The 21,235-nt window shown below is 41.6% G+C and overlaps 1 protein-coding gene across 3 annotated transcripts in view; it reads left to right on the forward strand.

Moving 5' to 3' along the window:
• Positions 1-21,235, forward strand: part of LOC117608139 (uncharacterized) — a 27,627-nt gene continuing 6,392 nt past the window's right edge. The window contains exons 1-3 of one of the 3 annotated variants that reach the window (XM_034332779.2): positions 1-506; positions 14,821-14,897; positions 20,754-21,074. In XM_034332779.2, the coding sequence (XP_034188670.2) occupies positions 20,762-21,074 (313 nt within the window). In that variant the 5' untranslated portion in view covers positions 1-506; positions 14,821-14,897; positions 20,754-20,761. Of the gene's footprint in view, positions 507-14,820; positions 14,898-19,448; positions 20,651-20,753; positions 21,075-21,235 lie in introns of those variants that run through there. The other 2 variants (XM_034332781.2, XM_034332782.2) reach the window with 2 other exon arrangements.

The raw sequence follows: 21,235 nt of genomic DNA on the forward strand, positions 1-21,235 counted from the left end.
TTCCGAATGGAAAAGCTCGCGGGAATCAGTGCGAATTTATGGAAAATGGGGGAAAACGTTCGATGTTCAGTAGTGGCATGGGCACGAACGTCGAAATTCAGTGTTACATTTCGATTGGGAAGCGACAGAAGTGAGACGGCGCCATGGTAAATAGTGGGGGTCGCGAAAGAAGAAGCGAGAAGCGTGAGCGGGACGAACAGAGAGCACGACATGACGAACACCCGGCAAGCAGCGAGGTGCAGGCAGTCTGCGCACGGACATCGATCGAAGCTCACGTACCATCCACTCCCTGAAATTTCCCGGTGTTTTCCTTTCGATTCATTCAGGTATCGCGAACGAAATTTAAACGCCTCGCGACGCGACACTCTTGTGAATCGTGCCTCGGTGTAGTGACACTTGTGCCTTGCGAAAACAAAGACTGATATATATCACCCTTCTAATTCGTCCTGGTCTCTGCAACCATCCTGGACTATGGTTCGCGGTTAATTTCTTCACGTTCGTCATTGGTGAGTAATAGTTTAATTTAAGAATTTATAGAATAAGTTCTATAGGAACACGCCTGTACCGATATATAATATTTTTATGTTATACTCATTTTTGACTGTCATGGCGTGACAGCTATAAAAACGCGGCAATAATTTAAATTTCTTGTTTGATATTTTCCTTCGATTACTTTTGGTGTGGTCACTGGTAACCCTTAGTATGTTTACTATTGGGTCATCCTTTGACCCCCAAAGTCCGCAATGCGTCGCGGCGAGTACGACACTTTCAGTGGAAGCGGGAAAAGCTGTAGGGCTAACCGTAGAAAGTCTATGGGCTAACCTTCGTCGTAACCTCTAAAACGATTACGAAATCTGCCCACGAAGCATGCTTTCAACGGCGGGACAGTGTTTACGAGTGGTGATACGAGTCGGACAATAAGTACGCGACAATAAAACGACTTTGGTACCGCTATTGTCGCGGTTAAAGCGTGAAGGGGTTTAATAAAAATCATCGTTACGTTCGGAATGTTTAATTTTTTGAAAAATTAACTGGTTTTTATTTGGATCATGTCAAATTTTGATTTAGTATGTTTTTCGTTTCAGAGGACATTAATCAATTAGTTTTTTAAATTCTTGGAAAAGGATACCTGTATTTTTTATTTACTCATTTCTATTTATAAAGGAGGGTCCTGTTTACGTCTCTCAGTGGAATTTTATTATTTATTTATTAGCAGAATCGATTATTCACTTTGTGGCGTTCGATGGTGTAAATATTAAGATTTGTTTGAAAAAGGTAGAATTTAGGGAATGCAAGAAACAGACTCCATAGATATGCTCCAGAAACTCGTATCTGTTTGCTTTTTTTTCGGTTCGTGTATTGGTTTAAATGGTGTTCCTTTCGAAACTCTTTGCTGATGGTAAAATTAAAATTATTTCCTGTGAAGTTTCTCTAGATAATGAATATTTAATGAATTTTCTGAATAATGAACGTTTAATTATTCGGTATTTCTCCTTATCCTTCGATGATCGCAGTTTCTTTCAATTTTATTCCACATCTTTTTATTAACCCTCGAACGGCAGACCATGGAGAGAGCTACATTTTCTAAATTTTACACTGTTACACTATTTTGTTGTAATTCAACTTGAATTACCAATTTCCTTCAAATTATTTTAAAGAAAAGTCTTATCCCGGCTATTTAAGGATATTTTTGTAATGGATCACCATACTTGATCCTCGATTCTAAATAGAATACAAACAATCGTGAAAGCGAATTCACTTTTCCTTATCTAAACACTTGCTCCAATTGAAGAGTTTCGAAGCGACTTTGTAAACGACTGTCTTCACGTGTGTTTCCATATCCGTCGTCCCTTTCTCTCGTCCAATTAAATTATCAAGCCAAAAGGCATTACCGGGCCTTCCATCGAATGGGTTCGTTTCTTAAATTAATAACTTTATTTTTCGATTAAGGAATTCTGAGATACTTTAACGATCTATAATTTCAGTATTTATTGGCTCATTACGATAATTAATGGAAAAGGTTCTGAGACAATTTCATGACTTAAAAGTATATCAAAATGACACTTATGGTATATCAATTTAAAAATTGAAAGATTTGATATTTTTACAATACCTTTATGTCATCAAATCTATTCCAAATGGAAACGAAAAGCATCAGGCAAAGAAAAAATTAATGGAAAGTTATCCAATGATAGTTTACAAGGTTTGAGCACGTGGTTTTAGCGATTTCTGCATACTTACTCGTAGTCTGTTGGACAAAGTGTTCGTTGTTCCTCGTTACCGCGATTCCTGGTATCGAAATTGCCTGGCCTACGTCCATGGAACGAGCAATGTTTCAGAGTACCTTTTGCTGGTCGTGGATACCACGCGAATATGTTCAAACGCAATAATTCACACGGCTGGCGTACACTTTCGTTCAATTCGAGAAATATTTCCGTGGTTGCATGGCGAATTGCCGCATTCCCATCTTTATACAGGGTGATCCATTCAATTTTCTTCAAAATTTACAGAAATATCAAAAAATCCTTCACTTTACAATTTTCAAAAATACAGACAAAATCCATCAGTCTAGACCACCAAACACCACTTTAGAATTCAAGAATTCTATTATTCATCATTTTTTAGTTAAATCTGGGTTAAGTCATCCAAGGTAAATGTAATATATATAGACAATTACCCCAGGTTTTAGTTGTAATATTATTTATTATTTCGGGTACACGCACACCCCTAATACTCATGGTCGCTTTATAAGAATCACCCTGTACATCTGATGGTCACCGCGTCGTCTTTTATTACTGTTCCATCCTTGACTTGTGGAACTCTAAAATCACACGGAACACGCCGAAACGTTTATGGAACGACGATTAAGGTAGTGCGATATCATTCCGGTGATTTACATGTGGCTCGTGTTTGTCGTTGTCCGAAGATAGGCCAGGTTTGTATATCATGATGCGCGAGAGATTGCTCGTGTTTGCAGTCCGCTTACGTAAGCTCATGGTTCTTGATAAAATACCGTATGCTGTTAATTACATACCTCACCATTGTAAATTATTGATAACGAGATAATAGATGGCTCGAAACGAGGCGCAAAAATTACTTTCCTCCGACTTTCCCCGCCTCTGAAATAGAAATGAAAAGTAATTAACTTTCGTACAACTGAACGACATAAATTCAAATAGAAATTTAATTGAACGCCCATTGGATATAGGCTAAGAAACCGTGTCTCTAGTTGGCACACTTTTCCTTCTCAGATTTTCACTCATATAAATTTTCATCTGCTTCGGATTAAAATACGGAAGGATCGATCCATCGATAAATAATTTTTTGTGGAAAAAAATTAATAATTCAACACACGAGATTAGTGAAAGCAACGTTAACGAAGCAGAACACTTGCAAGTTCAAGTTCAAGTTCAGTAACTTTCCGTAATAATTCAACTTGGAATCGAGTAAAAATTCTATTGTCTTGAAAGGATCGTTTATCAGTTCCAAAATGTTAATAAAAAAAATTCGTTGGTGATTAATAATATATTTCTTGTTTAGAGAAAGTAGCATGAAACTCTTGATCAAGATCGAACAAGGAAATTATTGCTGGGCATCTATCACGATCTTGATCTTTTAATATGGTTCGATGGGTTTCTTATCTTCCACTGAACGTGCAGTTGCATCTATAAATATATTAACCAGAGTTATAGCTTGTCGATGATCAATACGAATCGTTTAATCCGTGTGTGAGACAGCCGGATAAAGATATTTGATAAAATCTGACCGAAGTATCATCGATCAGCTACCAGTTTCTCGTTCTTAGCTTTCTCTGAAAAAACAAAATTACTTAGAATTTCCTGCGGAGTTTTTTCAATTTTTTGGCATTTTGCTCTAATGCGCCGAGAGAAAGAAGGTGAACAAACACGATGCAAGCAATATGGTATGCAGATATGCAGTCAAGCACGTTATATGATTATTTTGCAAGGCCACCCTACGGTGACAGGATCTTCTCGCGTCTAACCCGTCGTCTCGTGGACCAGGAACCTTGAGGAATTCCCGTTTAAAGAAGTCAAATAAAAATGGAAGAAAATGTGTCGCATAAAAGGTCCCCGAACGGGTCAAGCCGGGTCAACCGATGCGATTTGGTTTATGGCGCGACCGAGAACCTCCTTGCATTATTGTATTTTCGTTGGTGATTTACGACACCGCGTTTCTCTTTTTAGAATACTTTCGTGCCTACATCAGGTCTTTGGTAAATTTCTTCACTTCTAACCAGACGTGAACAAAATAATTCGAAAGTGTGAAGTAACGATAATTAGAGCCTCGTTTGCTAGGGGTGTGAGGATTTCTGACGATGAGTCTCGGGGCGGGTTGGGTAATAATCGCGAAAAACACTTGCAACTTTGCCTACTAATAGTCTCAAATACATAAACACAAATCAACATCTTCTTTCCCTTAGTCCACCATGGGACTCTGTAAAGACTAAGATAATAAATATCTCTATTCCCCCTTTTCATGGGATTTCTTGTCTCCTATGCGATTCAATAGCATCGATACTCGGTTTCAAGTAGCATCTGTGAGGGAGTATTTAACCCCTGTGGGAACAGGAAGCTAACCATGGAGGCACTCGAAATTGAAAATATTTGGTATTCAGGGGAGATTTACCGCGTTTCCGTTGCTGGAAAGTCGTTTCCGCTCACGTCCTCGCGAATTCTAGATGCATCTGCAACTTCGCTACAACTCTTTCGCTATTTCATTTACATTTGATGATGGATTAGTATTGCAAAAAGGTAGAAACTGGTATTTATACCGCACCATAATTGTCCAACGCATCGAGTAATTTCAATATTTGGTTAGAAATACAAAACTGCAACTTTATTAACTTGTGTTTGAATGTTTAATTAAAATATGATACATCAGGCTGGAACAGTAAGGTAGTGAACATCGTGCAGTAGCTTGAAGTAATTAAGAATAATTACTTGCAAAGCGGCAAGAACTTAAACGACCAGAGTTAACTTAAGACACTTAATGAACCTGTTATGGAGGTACTAGATGTTTTCTTGCTGTCCTCTGTTGGATTTACTTTGAAAAATTTCTACTGGACAAAAACGTATTTATCAAATTCAGGAGAGTGCTAATTATTCGAATATAATTAAGTATCTATAATAAATCGCCATCGTTCGGTCCTAGCTTATGGTAGACAGTTTACAGTCCATTGCTCCCATTTCCTTCGAACCAGTTCCCTCAATAGTTTCCACCTCTCTACCTACACGTTTTCCTTAGAAATCTTTAGCAACCTTTAATGGAGTAGTGTAATAAAAAAAAAAAAACTATACCTTGTATTATTACAGCAATTAAACTTCGATTCCTCTTTGTTTCGTTTTCTTCCGCTTTGATTATACATAGAACAAGGTCTGAGAAGAGTAGCGTGTCCGAGGTTCGCTTCCGGTGTTCGAAAGGATCTACGATTGTAGGATCGTAACGCGTTCCTGGCGATATCGCGCATCGATGCTCCTGTCAACGGGCGAAAATTATCGGCACCACGACAACGTGAATATCGGTGCCGACTTTAATGCTCCAGAGTTGCTGGCGGAATGCCGTAGTTGTCGCTGGGACAACTAGTTTACCTCTGGTGGCCATTGCACGCTACCAAGTGCAACTCTAGCAGGAGAAAAAAAGGAAAAATCAGTGGCGATCGCTGGAGCAACTGGCTCGGGTGACACACGAGAAACTCCGTTAGATCTCAGACAAAATGAAAGCTTTAGAAGGATCATCGTCGCTTGCGTTGTAATAGGTTGTTGAGTTTCACTAAATTTCATGACAGAAAAGTATTGCAAAATGTCACTTGTGATATATCAAATTAAAGCTTAAGGTGGCCCAAACATTTCTATAGCATTTACTTCTGGATATCTTAAACGCGAGTGAAGTAATAATTAAAAGAGAAACGCTTTGAAATGATCAGATACCAAATCTCTACCTAACTTGTGTCGTTCGTTGCAATCCGCAACCCTTCATTCTCTATCAAGAATATCAATGAAGCGTTTATACAGCCATGTTTTTGAAGCTTTAAACTTTAATTCAATGTACCATAGGTGTAATGTTGAGATACTTTTATGTGATGAAATCATGTCAGAAGTTCTAAGTGAAAATTTCATCAAAACGGGTCCAGTATATTTTTAAATTCCTCTCTATATAATAGTATAGATATTAAAAAGATTTAAAAGAATGTTCGTTCAAAGAAGAAACATCAAAGAAACGCGTTACGACACCGTCCTTTTCACCGGTCAATTATAGTCGCCTTCCATTTGTAATAAAAGATCGTCATTCACCGCTAAATTTGAAAGTAGGTACCTAATTGCCAGCACATCAATTCAAAGCAAAAAATAAAAAAAAATAAACAGGTTCATGGACACCATGGGTACATTTACAAGAATCATCTTTTATCCATCAACTTTTGATTTTCTAATATCTCTTCTTTCCGGTTTTAGTCCCGCTAATTCCTTAATCCTTCATTTCTCTAAGCGAGCAGAGACATTCTGCCTGTTTATCGACCGGTCGTATTATCGTTCGAGTAGATCGATCTTAATAGAGGACGTCGATGATCCCTGCGGCGATTCTATGCGTCTTAATACCGCGTTTAATACCCGACTAGCGCAGTTACTCGTTCCAGGACGAAGAATAAAATTCTACTAAAGAAAATGTGCAACGATACTCCAGATTCCATTTGATTTATTTTTCCTAGCGGCAATTAAAAGGTGGGCGGCGCTCGAGCGTACAGGGCGTCTCGTGCCACGCCCCATGAGGGTGCTTTTCAAATTATTAAAACATTTGACGAGGCGATTTAACGAAAAGCAAAAATTAGAATGAGGCACGCTTCGAGAGGAAATAATTCAGGGACAAGGAATAAGTGGGACAGAAATCCTGTCCATGGAACGATCCGGTCCACTGGAGATCCTGAGAGGCACGAAGCGTGTCTGAAGGCTATTAAAGACCCATCTACCTGGTCCTAAAACAATACGATCGTTGAATGCAGGTGTGTAACGCCACGGATCGTCCCGAGAAATCGGTCGTGAACCTTTGATCTTCGTAGGTAAAGTTGTTTCTGACCCGATCCAATTATGCACGTCGACCGTAATTATGGGTTTAATTAGATGGCCAGATGGGCACGGTGAGAACGTCGAAACGCCGTGACTCGAGCATGGACCTTCGAGTGATTAATTAACTTTGATCTTACTCTTGAACTTTGTCCTCCGGTGTAGTTGGCGGATTCGCGAGAAGGGGCATTTTTCACGGGAAGCCGGGTATCAATTTTATTATCATCGACTAGGATTTCCATTCCTTATGCCGCGCTTCCTCCAGGCTATTTCCGGTCCGCACGCATCGAAAGTTTTTCACGCGGCCGGACAGATCGCGCCAGAGGGGATTCCACTCATCCTTTCTCGTCCAAGCGTAAAGAAGCGGATGTTTTACTACGAACCGCAGGATGCGCGTCATTGCTCCCGGCTGATCCTCCATCTTTTCCTATCGAAACTATCGAGGAACCAGAATTTCCAGGAAATTTCGAGCGACTCCGCCGCTGCAACCATTATGCTGCACACCCGAGTCTTTGTCCAACGGACCGTTTTATTTGCACCGATTATATCACAGGTGTTATCTTACGTTACCGGACGAGGTATCGGATGTTACGCGGCATAAGGGCAACGTCGAAACGTGGCCCTTTTCTTTGCAATTTGAAACTTCTTACTATTAATCAACTCCCCTCTCATCGGTCAATCAATATTAATATTTTCCTTCCGGGTTGCCGCATACATCATTCCGGCACAAAGAAAACCGTTCTCCTCTTCCAGGCTCGGGTTAATATTGTATTATTTCATTCGTTATTACACGCGCTGCGTCACTGGTCAACAAGGTGTTAATTAGGAGCATTACCATTCATAAATTACCGGCGACCGCGAAAACGTTTATTAACGATAATCAATGCTCGCCAGTGTGGCTCTCTTCTGGTGTATATTGCACTTGCAAATGGTACCGGATAGCTATTTAGGATCATGGGGATACCGTTAAGCACAATGTGCAGACCGTGCAACGATAAACCACACCGGCTAGCCTCTCTCTCTCTCTCTCTCTCTCTCACTGTACCATTCTCGAGCGTTATTCTTGCGTAAAGGGCCGCGTAACTTTATAATAGATATTAAGCGGAACAGTTACTGCTCTTACGACGACCGTGATTCTCTTCAGGCTGCTTTATACACGAGGGACGGAGGTCGGAGACAAGGGTAACGTCGGTAGATGCCATTTTAAATTTGTTACTTTCGCTCTGATGCTCGGTTCCTGGAGAGAGAAAATGCAAGCAGAACCCCGTTGCACGGTGTGTAATTTTCGGAACGATTAAACCCTCTTTCCCTTACTCGTTCACGCTGGTTAACAGCTCGCGTACCACTCTCGGCGCCGCGCCGCACCGCGCCGTTTCTAAATAAGGCGCGGAAAAAGCGCGGTCCGTGAGATAGCATTAACGATCGCCGGGGCGAGTGGCGCGATAAATTTTCCAACGAGCTTCGACAAATTTCCAGACGATAAGGAAGCTACCGTCGCCTGATTAGCCGAGTTTATCTACTATCGACACGGCTGGAAAAATCGCACACGGTGAACGTGACCCCCCTTCTTCCATTCAAGGCAATATCTTACTCCAGGTTGGAGCTAAGTCCAGACAGTTCGGCATTATCTCGCGCGTTCTCGTCGCATTATTCCGCCCCGAGCACTATATTAAGGCTACGAAATTCCTCGAACAAGCCGGCCAAGTATCCAACAGGCGCGAACGGTATGGGACTCGGAGCTCTTAGGAAATCCAGATGTCTTAGCCTCGAAATGTTTACGATGGAAAGTGGAGGCGTACACCTCCTCGTTATCGAAACCTTTCTCTATTCCGCCGTTTTTAACCTACCATCGTCGATCCTCTTTTTCTCACCTTGAACTCTTCTTGCCGGGACGCGCTCTATTTGGATTCGCCTGGCCAGAGGAATGATCGTATATGGTAGACAGGTTAGCCTTAGATGGTTTGAAAAGACCGGTGGCTGGATACCAGGTCCCAGCCTCGCTCCCTTCGGTCAGGATAGGCAAAAACTAGGATAGGCCTAGATGGCCGCTTCCCCCGAGACAGGCTACGTGATTAGAGAGGAATAGAGACGGGAAACTCGTCCGGGGCTAGCTTCTTACATGCGTGTAAGTGCGTACGGAGAAGAGAAGAGGCTGCTGGGATTGATCGTGGAGCCGAGGGAGAGGGAGAAGCAGATATATTCAGCCTAGCCACGGCCGGACAGTGCACTGAACTTGGCAAGAAATCCAAGGTTGCATGGCTTAATGATCTAGTTTCTTCGGTGACGATATGATTCACTCGCGGGCAAGATGATAGCTGGAATTTTTGGAAGTCACCAAAAAAAAAAGTGTAACGTTTCTTCTTCGTTTATTTTTCATCATTCCGAATGGGATCGTAATTCAAAATAATCCACGCTTCATTGACGCGTTGCTCCGATACGCATACCGTTAGCAGCGATCGAGAGGCAACATTCCGGTTAGTTTCAGAATAATTACTCTTCCACGTAGCTCAGACCAGGCTAATGATCACGGTATCAAAAGAAAAAGATGGAAGGATAAACACCGCGTGATTGCTATACGCTACCTGATTTATACCTATCCTTTCCACGGCTTAGGGGATTCGTAATCGCGACCGAATCAAGTGCAATCTTTAATAGCAACCTTGCCTTAATAACACCGTCCTTTTCCTTCTGTTTTCATCCGGCGAACCCTCCCGACGCGATGGGCTACCATTAAAGTTTAGCGTCCTTGGACCCATGGAAACCTTTTACGCTGGACGGGAGTAACTTGGTCCAGACGTAAGAAAAAGAGAATCCGTTAGTCTTTGGGTGTCACTGGACCACTCGATCAACTCTTCTGGTTACTCGAATGTCCCGATACAAATTCAATGCTCGAGAAACTCGAGCGGATTTCAGCTGGTGAGTCGTCTAGACGCACATTGTGTCCGGTAACACGATCATCGATGCTCCTTCTTCATCAGCATCATCACCTTCTTCTTCTCCTTCTTCTTCTTCTTCTTCTTCTTCTTCTTCTTTATCGAGTTACCGTAACATCGCTGGTGCCCGAAAATGGTGGCGCGCTCGTTATTTTCGTAATAACGGAAACTTTTTTTCAGCCCCTTCTGACGAGCCTTTCCTGGTCATTAGACTGCTTTTTTCGTTGTCGAACGGGACGAGGACAAAATTTTTCTTCCCTTAAACCTCATTTCCGCGTGAACCGTTATTTCAAGCGGATTCATTTTTCTGTGCACCATCGACCGGTAGCCGATTAAAATTTCCCGGCTGATAGGAGATAAATGTGATTCATCGGGGGAGGGCAAGGCTGCCTGGAGGACACACGTGCAGGAAGTGGCACGCCCTTTGGAATGCCGTCGAACATTGTGAACGGCCGCAAGGTAGAAACAAAAGAAACGCATTCTAATAGTTGCATACGCACGTAGTGGCCCTTCGTGCCTCGACTTTGGTAAAAGGTAACACGTGTTCCCGAGAAATAAGTCGTTGAACCGTAAATTTGTTTAATTAATCCTTGAACGATCAAAACTTATTCATTATTATTTTTAAACGAAAGAGTTCCATGTATTGAAACAATAATTTTCAAAGGAATAGTATAAGATTTAAAAAATGAAAATAAATTGGGTCTCTCTTCGTGGTCCACCGCGACGTCCGAGGGTTAATTTCGAACGATTCTTATGGAAATTCACCGTCACCGTTACCGTCACCGTCAATCAGGCCACTTTGCACGAGTATAATCGATAAATTGAATGATAAATGGAGACGATTGGCCCTCTCTCTCGCCGTTTGGACGGTGAATAAGAAGAACAAGTGGCAAGGCTGCGTGGAGGACACGCGGACAGGAAACGGTAGGACCGTTTGGAATGCAATTCGAGCAACGAAATTCGTTCTAAAGCATACGGGCTGGCCCTTTGTCTGCATGACCTAAACGCAACTGGATGACCGGTGAGAAGCTGAAGGGAGAGGCGAGGAAGAAGAAGACGTGATGCGCCTTTCGATGCGAATTCTAAGCCTCCGGGCTGACGGCCCCAGGCCTTCTGAAACCTCTGCCATCTTTTCTTTGCTCTCTAAGCTTCCACGGTGGAATGAACTCCGGATGGATGGCTTTTTGCTTCGATTTGCTCGATTAAAATTTAAGTAATTCTTAAGCGTGTTACTTGCATTAGGCAAATGAAGAATTCTTCAGGGTCGGTTTGATACCGACGAAGATTTTCTTTAATATCATAGCAATCTTCATTTTTGATCCGTGTTTCTAGGAGAAGAAGTTTCCTTCGTTTTTACGGAAAAAGAAAATTACCTACCTAATTTGATGCTTCTAATATTTTATCAGATGGGTAATTGAAATATAATCTTTTATAAATGACCGCAAAAAGTGTGGGCAAAGAAACGTGATAAGCAAGGAGGAATTCTTTTAATATAGTTGATCGATTCGACTTCCGACAAGCTTGAATACCGGAAGTGGGCAAGAAAATCACTCCAAGTTCAGACCACTTGACAGAGTTGACAGAGAAAAAAAATCGCTACATAGAAAGGATTATTCGCCCTGTGATGCTTGAATGGCATAAGAACCAAGCGAAATTCGTTCGAATGCGTGGTAAATGCGAATCGTCGCGTTCCATTATGGCGAAGCTTGGCAATAAAAGTCCATCTACGCATCTGTCTTTCCTAGTTTTTCTACGGAGGACAGCCGAGTCCATCCAAATGGATGATGCAGCGCCTTTAGACGGGCACAAAGGATTCCACCTGGTCTACCTCGATTCACCTGATTCCACGGCTCTTCCAATATTTTCTTCCTTCAAAGAATTCACATTTCCAACCTTGCATTATTTAACACGTAAGGCCTCTTCTATCTTTAGTTTCCATCAATTTGGTCGCTGGTCGATAAAAAGGAAAATGGCGCGTGCCATTTAACCCCTCTCGGTCAACAGGTGCAACAGGTATTTGACGAAAGATTAGCCGGCCACTAGGAAGCGCGCACCGTGATTTATGCATGCAACTTGAAAACGTGTTTCCAAGTCTAGCGGAAACGCCTTAAGCCTACGAATCCCGTTTCCGTTCTTCTGTTTAGTAAAATCCAATCGATACATCCTGAATACTTTTCTGTTTCATCCTACACCCTGCAGCTACTCTCATTTCCGGTCTGACTATCATAAAATCACTTTCCTGGCCTATCCACTTAGCTGGATTAAGGAAACCAGGCATCCTGTAACTTCCTACTTTAATGCTAGGCTGATAAATAACTACCTGATTGTAAGTTGCTCTAATTTATCTAGAAACATGATTTCTCCGGTTAGGTGGAATATTTATTCAAATTAATTCTACAACATAGGACACCTTTTTAATATGTTCAGTACCGTGACACCCATATTTGAATTTCCATATCATTCCATCATTCATATTAATTTTTTTACTTACCTAAGTGGAAATACTCCTATTGGATACTTGAAATTATATCTATAACTTGTTAGTGCAGAAATTACGAGCCACGCTTTCCAGGGGCTTCATTTCAAATCTTCAATTTACTATATCAAAAAATTCCAAATTTTGGATCCGAGATTTGATCCTAGAAAAATTCATTATCCAATGAAACTTTCAATAATTCCAGCTTCAGAATCAATCTAATTAGAAAAAAGAAAAAGATGTCAAGGATATGGATAGACGCGTGCTCTAACGCATAAAACTACCAGTTGTTTAAAAGTAGAACACACATGCATGCAATTAAAATCAAGTTAAGATTGAAGACCGTACACCTGTCTATACTGTCTTATCTACTGGAAGAAATATCACATTCACCTATCTCTTTGCAAAACGCATACCAACCCTTTATTGCATAATGACAATAATAACAGTAATTACGTTTTTGCATATCTCACGATTAGGTTAATATTGCATATTTGCAACCTTGTAAATGTGCAGTCCAATTATTATTAAAAAAAAAAAACTTTGCCTGTGTGGGTCTGATCGACCCGCAAATGATCAATTCTGCTCATTAAACCTAAGGTACGTGAATTTCCTGTATAATTCCGAGAAACGTCCTCGTGTAATAATAACGACAAAACCGCTATCTCTCCTCCGGCATCGTAGAAATACTGCGTGGTTCGGTATTATGCTGACATGCACGCCAGTCCCATAAGAAGAGACTGTCCTATCGGGGTGCGTTTCAAACAGGAAGGGAATGATTTATCGAAACACGTAATATGTCTAATGGCTGATAAAAGGCCGCATAGAAATGTTCATTCACCGGTGTATGTACAATTAAAAAAATGTTAAATCGCGGTGTCCTCTGGTTGATTAATTACCACGCTCCGCTCAGCTAAATACACGGTGTGTTTTCGATAATTTAATCCGAGCCCGACTCTTTTCCGGCATGCACGTTCATTGATAGAACTTGTTAAATCCACTCTTGGAGGGCTTTCTCTGCGCGCCAACGATTAGCATAATTCTCCCTCATAATGAACGGAGGAAGAGCCGGGTCTAGCCGGCAGGAAAAGAAGAACAAAGGCCAGAAGAACGGAGCTCTGGAGCCTACCCTCGTTTCGGTTCCGTCACGAGCACGCTAGTTAACGTTTTATGGAATCGAGCCGAACAGGTGCACGAATTGGTCCATTCGATGATCTCCTTTTTTTTCCCCTCTTTTCTCTAGCCCTTTCTCAACCTCTAATTCTCGAAGGAACAAAAACTTAATCGCTCGCTTCCTCTCGGGATGCTCGTTCAGAAAGAAGGAACAAAGTGACACGCACCGTAGAATTAACTTCTTCGCTAAGGTTACAATAAATAACCTTGAAATATAATACGTGTAACAGGACTTTTTAACGAGAAACAGTCGCTTTGGATCTAGATAGTTGCCTAGGCCATTTAACACCACTCCTGACTATCCGTGAATCTCGAGATAGTGAAATCCTCAAGACACTCTTCACCCCTGTCTAGTCGCGAAAATTTACGGCTCTATTGACGCTGATTAATGGCACGCTCGGTCTATTTATAATTTCAATTTATGAGAATTCTATTTCGATGAAAAATTCACCGTTGAAAGATGTAATAATTTCTAGATCTCATTGAATTTTTATTCGTATACCTTGCGTGTTTCGCGTTGGAATTTTTTACGGAGAAAAATGATCACTCGCCGGCCAATGAAAGCGTGACTTCCGGCGGATTCGCATCGACACTGCTTCCATTGATAAATAGACACTCGTACCTACACGAATCAATATTCCTAATGGTTTCTTAATACGATTCCTCGATTAATCCTGCTCCTGTTCGAAGAGTAGAGGCACGCAATGGACCATGGGGCCACGAAAATGGTAAAGAATAGAGGGGGAGAGGGAGTGTTGGCAGTGCGACAAGCAGTAGCTTGAAATAACCGAGGAGTAGGGACTGTGGCTTATAGTTAGCTCCTCTTATAGTTAGCCGGTGACTAGCTCTCTGTAGAATGCGAAATGGGTCCTCTCTCTTCCATCTTTCTCATCCAGAATATCCCTTTCTTTTTTCGTCTAATCGCTCGTCCTGGATACTTCTGTCTCGCTCGCTTATTTAGGCCTCAAAGTGTCTTCTCTTTGTTTTGCCCGGTTTATTTCGGCGTCAGGATCGTGGACGGTGTTTTGGAGAGTCTGTTGGCCCAGACTCCGAGCGACGGAATCTCGGCAGAAAAAAGGAACACGATTCGCTCCGCTCGACGATGAATTCCGACGAACGAATAACAAAAATCATTCTAATCTAATTTTTCGATTTGTTTCAGATAGAATGTAATCGAGCCAGTAGATCTACCAAGGATGCTATAAGCTGTTGGGTTTTCCTCAAAATCGAAATCGAATCGTGAGTATTTCGTTCACTTCCTTGTTCAAACCGCGAATGTAACACGATAGTATTCTATTTCCCATAAAATACAGAAGCCATAGAGAAGGCAGAGAAGCCAAAAGTAAATTTTATCGATTTCTATTCGTGAAGCTTTTATAATAGCTTCTTTTATAATCAACTATCGTCGTAAATTAAACGGTACAAGTTTCTCAGGTTTCGAATTATTTATAATCCATTTGTGAGCTTGAAACACACATAGGTTCAATTAAGCCCGGGGTCACTGCTCGGACTTATTTCAACGCTGAGCCGCTCTCATTGGCTAAATTCTATTATTTATTTACGCTCGTGTTGCTTTATCAGGCTTGAGAAAGCGGAAGAGGCAGAGGCTTCCATGGCTTCGAAAACGTATAGAGAGGGGAAGCTTGAAAAGTGCGCTAATTATTGTGTCACTCTTAGAACTTAAAATCAGTGCAATTTAAAGAAAAAGAAAAAAAAAAAATCAACGAAGCCAACCCTAGTCAATTGACTTAAAAAAGAAGAAAAAAAGGAAAACTAAACGGTTTTTATCAAAATTGTTTGCTTATCAGTGCACGTGTTTGAACCTGGTCTTGTTCTACTCGAGCGAGCAACAGAAACGTCTGTTCATCGTGGCAGCTCAGAGGAATAAAAATCTCGAAGGAATTTCGCCACATTTACGAGCAGCCTGCTCGACCGTGAATCGAATTCGCGTTGCAACACGACGACGATTTTCCTTTCGCCTGGAATTACGCGAGCTCCGTTCCTCGCATCGAGATGGCCCGATTCGTGAAAGCTCCACTATTCATGCATTTTTTTGCTCGATTAAGGCCAATAAACTTGTGAATCATGTACGAACATGGGAGCACGGACTCCTGTATTAAAAACGGAAAATTTACATAACTGGATTGAAGTCTTGCGCTAGATAAAAATAGACGTATCAGGTTAAGAAGATTCTGAAGAGTTGGGTGGGTATTTCTCGAACATTGATTAACGGATTTCATAGATAAAAGGTGAAGCTACATTTCTCTTTTTATCGCATCGTTTTATATCGATCCTGTGATTTTTTTATCGATGAAAAAATTCAGGTGTCTGAGTTAAAAGCGGAGTTCTTGTTATTAGTGAAACTCGAAGACAAATTAATGAGGAAGAAAGGAAAGAACACGAGCTTGCATAAAGAAGGGAGGTCTTTTATTACTGCTCTGCATGTATAATTAAAATTTTCCACTCGCCAAGTCATTCCAGTGACCTATATTTCGTTACAACATGAATAATTAAACTTTCAAAAATTCTTTGTACTAATTGCATGAATTTCTTGACAGACACCCATAAATTGGCCCATTTTTTCCTAGAATTACAGTTCTGAAGTTTCCATAAAATTATTGCCAATAGTGTTACTTAATTCTCTGCATAATACCTACACGTAGCTATCTATTCGTAATTATATTGTGTAACACCATTCGAATACCTTGGTGAGCCAACTTGCTCCTCTTTAAATGAAATTTTTTCACCTCCAAAACCTGTACGAGCATCTTAACGCGACATATTATGTAAATGGTGAAGTGGACAGGAACATCTATGTATACTCGACAGTGCAACCGTGTGATATCTAAAATTATAGATGTAACAGGCTTTGACGAGGATCGGGGAAAGCTGAAGAAAGTTCTCACCACGTTATGTCATCCTCGATAGAATGCATTGTGTAGTACTTAATTAATAAATTTTCAGACCGTTTGTTCTTGAAATAATGGCAAAGTAGCTCATATTACTCACGCAGTTCCGTTTAGCTGTATCTATAATTTTCTCCTCTTTTTCTAACACTGATCAGTGTTTCGAGATACCAGAACCTACGTCAATAAATAGTTTTCCTTCGATTCAGACACCCTGTAACTTGTTTTGCTTTCAGTATTAAAAGGTACATTCGTGAATTAGCTTTTGAAAAAATTTCAAGCCTGTTATAAAAGAAATTTATCCAATTTGTTTTAAGGGATATACGATCACTTTTACGGTCCACTGTACAATGTTAATTTGCAAATGGTGTTAATTTCTAAATTACCTAACGAATTACCAAAGTCATGCTCCCATTGACGGTGCAACGTACCGTGATCATTTTTCCTGAGGATTAATTTTGTCTGAATGTGTTTCTGCCGGTGGCCGAAGGTAGGATCGCGACACCTCCTCCTCGCCGCGGCAAACGAGTGAAAGTACTCGGAATTCTTGCGGCCAGCTCGAGCCCTGAAGAGGCTTACGCAACGCGTACGGTAACAGGTGTATTACCTGCTGTAATAACGTGTCCAGCTCGTTCGCACTCGCGTATACTCGTCAAAATATCGCCAACTCGAAGACAAAACGGACGGAGGCCCTGAAAGATGTTGCGTCAGAGGCAATGTCGGGCGAACGATTAGAAACAGCGTGACCAAAGCCGAGGAATTCGTGTTAACGAGTAATCCCGTCAAAAACCGAATTTACGAGCAGCGGATAATTAACGCGAACGCTGTAAACGATCTCGCCGACCGTGTGGACATTAATTGACTAGCTCGTTTCTTCACTAGGAATGTTAACAATAATGTTGCTATTGATTGGTTAATCATCTTGGAATGCTAGCGAACCTTTTGAAGGTGAAAGTAATAAAAAGTGCAAGGCCGAATACTTTTCCTTTCTACGCTACTTTACGTAGGACGTGAAGTGGCCTCTGTAGCGGAATTCCTCGAGTCTTTCCTTTAAAATTATTACGATTTTTTTTTCTCGGATAGAAGAAGTTGTTTTCTAATCTGATACCATTAGAGTTCGCAGAAATGAGTTAGCGGTTGAAACAGGAAAAGGGTGAAAATAGAAATGCATTGCGGCCCCTATTTGGCACGCGTTCCGCTTGGGGATCACCTATTTCGACATTCGAAACTTCCTAGTTTATAAAGGAAAATGAACGGATCGATTGCACGTAATTAACCGGTATCTCTTGTTTAGAATTGAACAAGCTTTTCTAACTTCGTCACGCAAGATAAGAGAAATTCGCAAGTACATTTCTCGTTGTAACTCGTTAGCCAGCCATTTTGCAAAGATATTCTTTAGGTTTTAAAGCTACTTTTCTGTCATGAAATCGTATGCAACAATGTCCACGTACCATGCAACTAGATTTCTAGTGTAGAGGAGAAATCCTCTGTCACGGAAGCATGTACCAAAAATTTCACTCGCCTTTTTGAAACATTCTTAAGATAATAACGACGATGTACGCGGATGCTGCAGCATGACCCCAACGTTGGATTTCTAAACAGAGGAGAAATCTAAGGAGATTTTATCGCGGAAGTACAGTCCTTTATCCCGACTCGTTAAGTAGGACGTCATCGAATTTCTATCTGGGTCTCCTGTGTCCGCATTACAAGCCGTGTAATCATCTTTCTTCGCGGGGAAAATTACAGGCCACGCGTACCATTAAAAAATCGTGCAACGTTAAGGAAAAAATTACCACCTATCCGTGTATCATTTTCGAAGTTCGACGACACCAAAGTATCAGAATATGCCACTTATGGTATATCAATTTTGTAACGATGCTGCTTCGACACGTGCGTTATGTGAAACGATGCGATGGTATAAAAGTGCATTTAGTTACTGCAGCCAGAAGGACTTTCTCCAGCCCGGAGCGTAGTAAGTTTGCTTACTCGGCCGTTCCTTTCTTTCGAGTCAGAAAGTTTTTAATGCATTTTAATCGAGTTCGCGCGGCGATATCTCCGGCGCTCCTTAATTAATTAGAAACTTTACAAGACCGTTCCTGTAATTCGATCTCGTGAGATGATTAATTTCTAATTGCCGAACCTTAATCAGCCAGGAAAAATCAGTGAATTTTCAATGAAAATTTCTCTGATAATTGTAGCGAGCAACAGTTGGCAACGGTAGATAAAAGGAGGATCGCGGAGAAATGTTAATTTTCCATTTCGCAATGCGCCTCGTCATTCATCATCCCCGACCATTAGTTCCGTTCGCGCCTCGTATGAATATTTAACGAAACCGGCCGATTCGGCTTATCCTTTCATCGCTGCTCCTTTCTAAGGCCCGATAGAATTCGAAAAAGAAAACAAACGCTCTGCAGAGAGATTAATATTACTCTATTGAAATTTTATTGCTCTATGGCCACGTTTGATAAATCATGAAATTACCCATTAATTGATAAAAATGTGATCGTCGATCATTGTTGGCCGACGCATCAGGATCGATGCCCGTCCGCGAAAGAAGTTGGGCTCGTTTTTTATCAGGATGTGAACGGGTTAGACGGTGAGGAAGAAGACGAAAGTCGTGCTTCTGGCCCCGCCAATTAACGCGTATGAAAGATAATCGTGGGGACTCGTTAATTCGCGCGGAAACCACCTGTCGCCGTATCAAAACGCGTTTCTTCTGCTGCACTCTGCTTACAAGACATATACACCGGTCATCATCCAGCCTGATTCAATTTACAACCACCGGGAATCAATAAGTGAAAAGATAAACAGCTGTTATTTTAATACACAGTTTGTTCGATAAACGTTTACCAAAAAATAATAATTTCATTACCGACTGGACGAATGATAATTTTAATTACGCCCGAATGAATTCGAAACTTCCTCGTTCGATAAAATAATAAAAGAAGTTTAACTGTCTGGTTTCGCGTCGCTGAAGTGAAACGTGTCGTCGCGTGAAAAAACACGCGTGATTTAATATTCGAGGTTGAATCTTTTCCTGGCCATTGCGCTCGCGGTATTGCTAAAGGAAGGGAATCGAAACCGACAGTTTCCGGCTGTGATACCACGCGAGAAAGAGCTGTAAAATGAAAATTGAGAGCAAAGTTTGATCGACGATGATACGTCCGGATCGTTGACTGCGGAAGTCTGGAGATTTCCAACTTTGACGACTCGACTATAAAAATCGAATCTTGAAGAAAATTCGACGCTGAAGACTCTAAGCGTACGAAACCGTATGAACGGGACGTTTCACGGGACATCCGGTAATTCCGGCGCTTCCCTTGGGTTCGTTGATAAAATCAGGCCACTTTCACTGCAAAACGGTTAATTTACGAGCAAAACCAGCACGCAGCGTGACCAGCAGCAACGAGAGAACGAAAGGACGATGACGGGGAAGAAGAAAGAAGGAGGTCGACGTTCGCTTTCTTCTCATCGGGTTAATTGAGCGCATCCGAACGTCCTGGTGACAAAAGATGGCTTCTGTAATTAGAGGAAAAGTAACGCGAGGACGGCGGGGAGCAGAAGTGAAACGACTTAAACGGAAGCGCGTAGGAGGTTGAATTTCGTTCGTTTCTCGCGTGCATTAGCCGTCGCGCGCTACAACTAGAGGACCTTGGAGAAGGAAAATAAATAATACCGAGTGGCCTTCGTAGTCGACCGCGAGAGAGAAGTTAATTGCTCTCAGCGAGTTCCAGCTACCGTCGTTCGAAAATAATATATCCCGTGAGATCGGTGTAATGGCAATGTTACACGGCACCACGACCTCGTTCTTGACCCTCAAAAAACACAACCACTTTGAAGCAATATTCTTCAGATATTAACATTTAATTTGATGTATCATAAGTGCCATTTCATGATACTTTCCTGCCATGAAATCGTATGCAATAAAAATCATCCATCCCTTCGAGGGGATTCTCTTCGCTTACGATAATGATAATTAAAATGACTTTGCGCGTGACTTTGCGTTCGTTTCACCTTCGATATGACCTTCGAAGTTCATTGAATACCATTATGACGAAGCGTGCACCTTGAAAAGAAGCCATCAGGGTAAACAAGTTATCCTGAGTCAAAGAAAATGTTTCCTCGGCCAATTAATTTCCCTCGCGATCGCTAATTGTAACGAAATTTTCCAAATTTCCTTCGCTTTCAGAAAAGAGGATGTTCAAGCGTCTGTCAAAATCGCGCCGCCACAGCGCGGACGACGTGGCCCTTTCGTTGTCCAGCCCGACGACCCTGGACGAGCCACCCGGGACGTCTACGTCGCGGGACAACTGTCCAACCATCGCTTCTGCCGCCCTGCTGAGGGTTTCGAGGACGAAGTACAGCAGAAGGAGTTGCGGGGACACGAGTGCCGTACAGGCTTTGCTGTCCAGCAAGCAGGAGCAGGAGCAGGACGTGGTCGAGGCCGATTATCAAATGGTCACGGCCGTGCCCGCGTTCATCGTCGAACACGAGCCCGAGAAACAGCGAGGTAATTTGCTCCAACCAATTAACCAATGGATGATCAATTAATTTCTGGATTAATACAGAACGATGATTTTAAAATGAATGTTTCTATTCTAATTTTGGTACACCTCGACTCGTATTCTAATTAGCACGTCTGCCTAGGGGTTAATGAACTTACTAATCGGA

This window comes from Osmia lignaria, chromosome 15 (assembly GCF_051020975.1).
Source record: "Osmia lignaria lignaria isolate PbOS001 chromosome 15, iyOsmLign1, whole genome shotgun sequence".
NCBI lineage: Eukaryota > Metazoa > Arthropoda > Insecta > Hymenoptera > Megachilidae > Osmia > Osmia lignaria.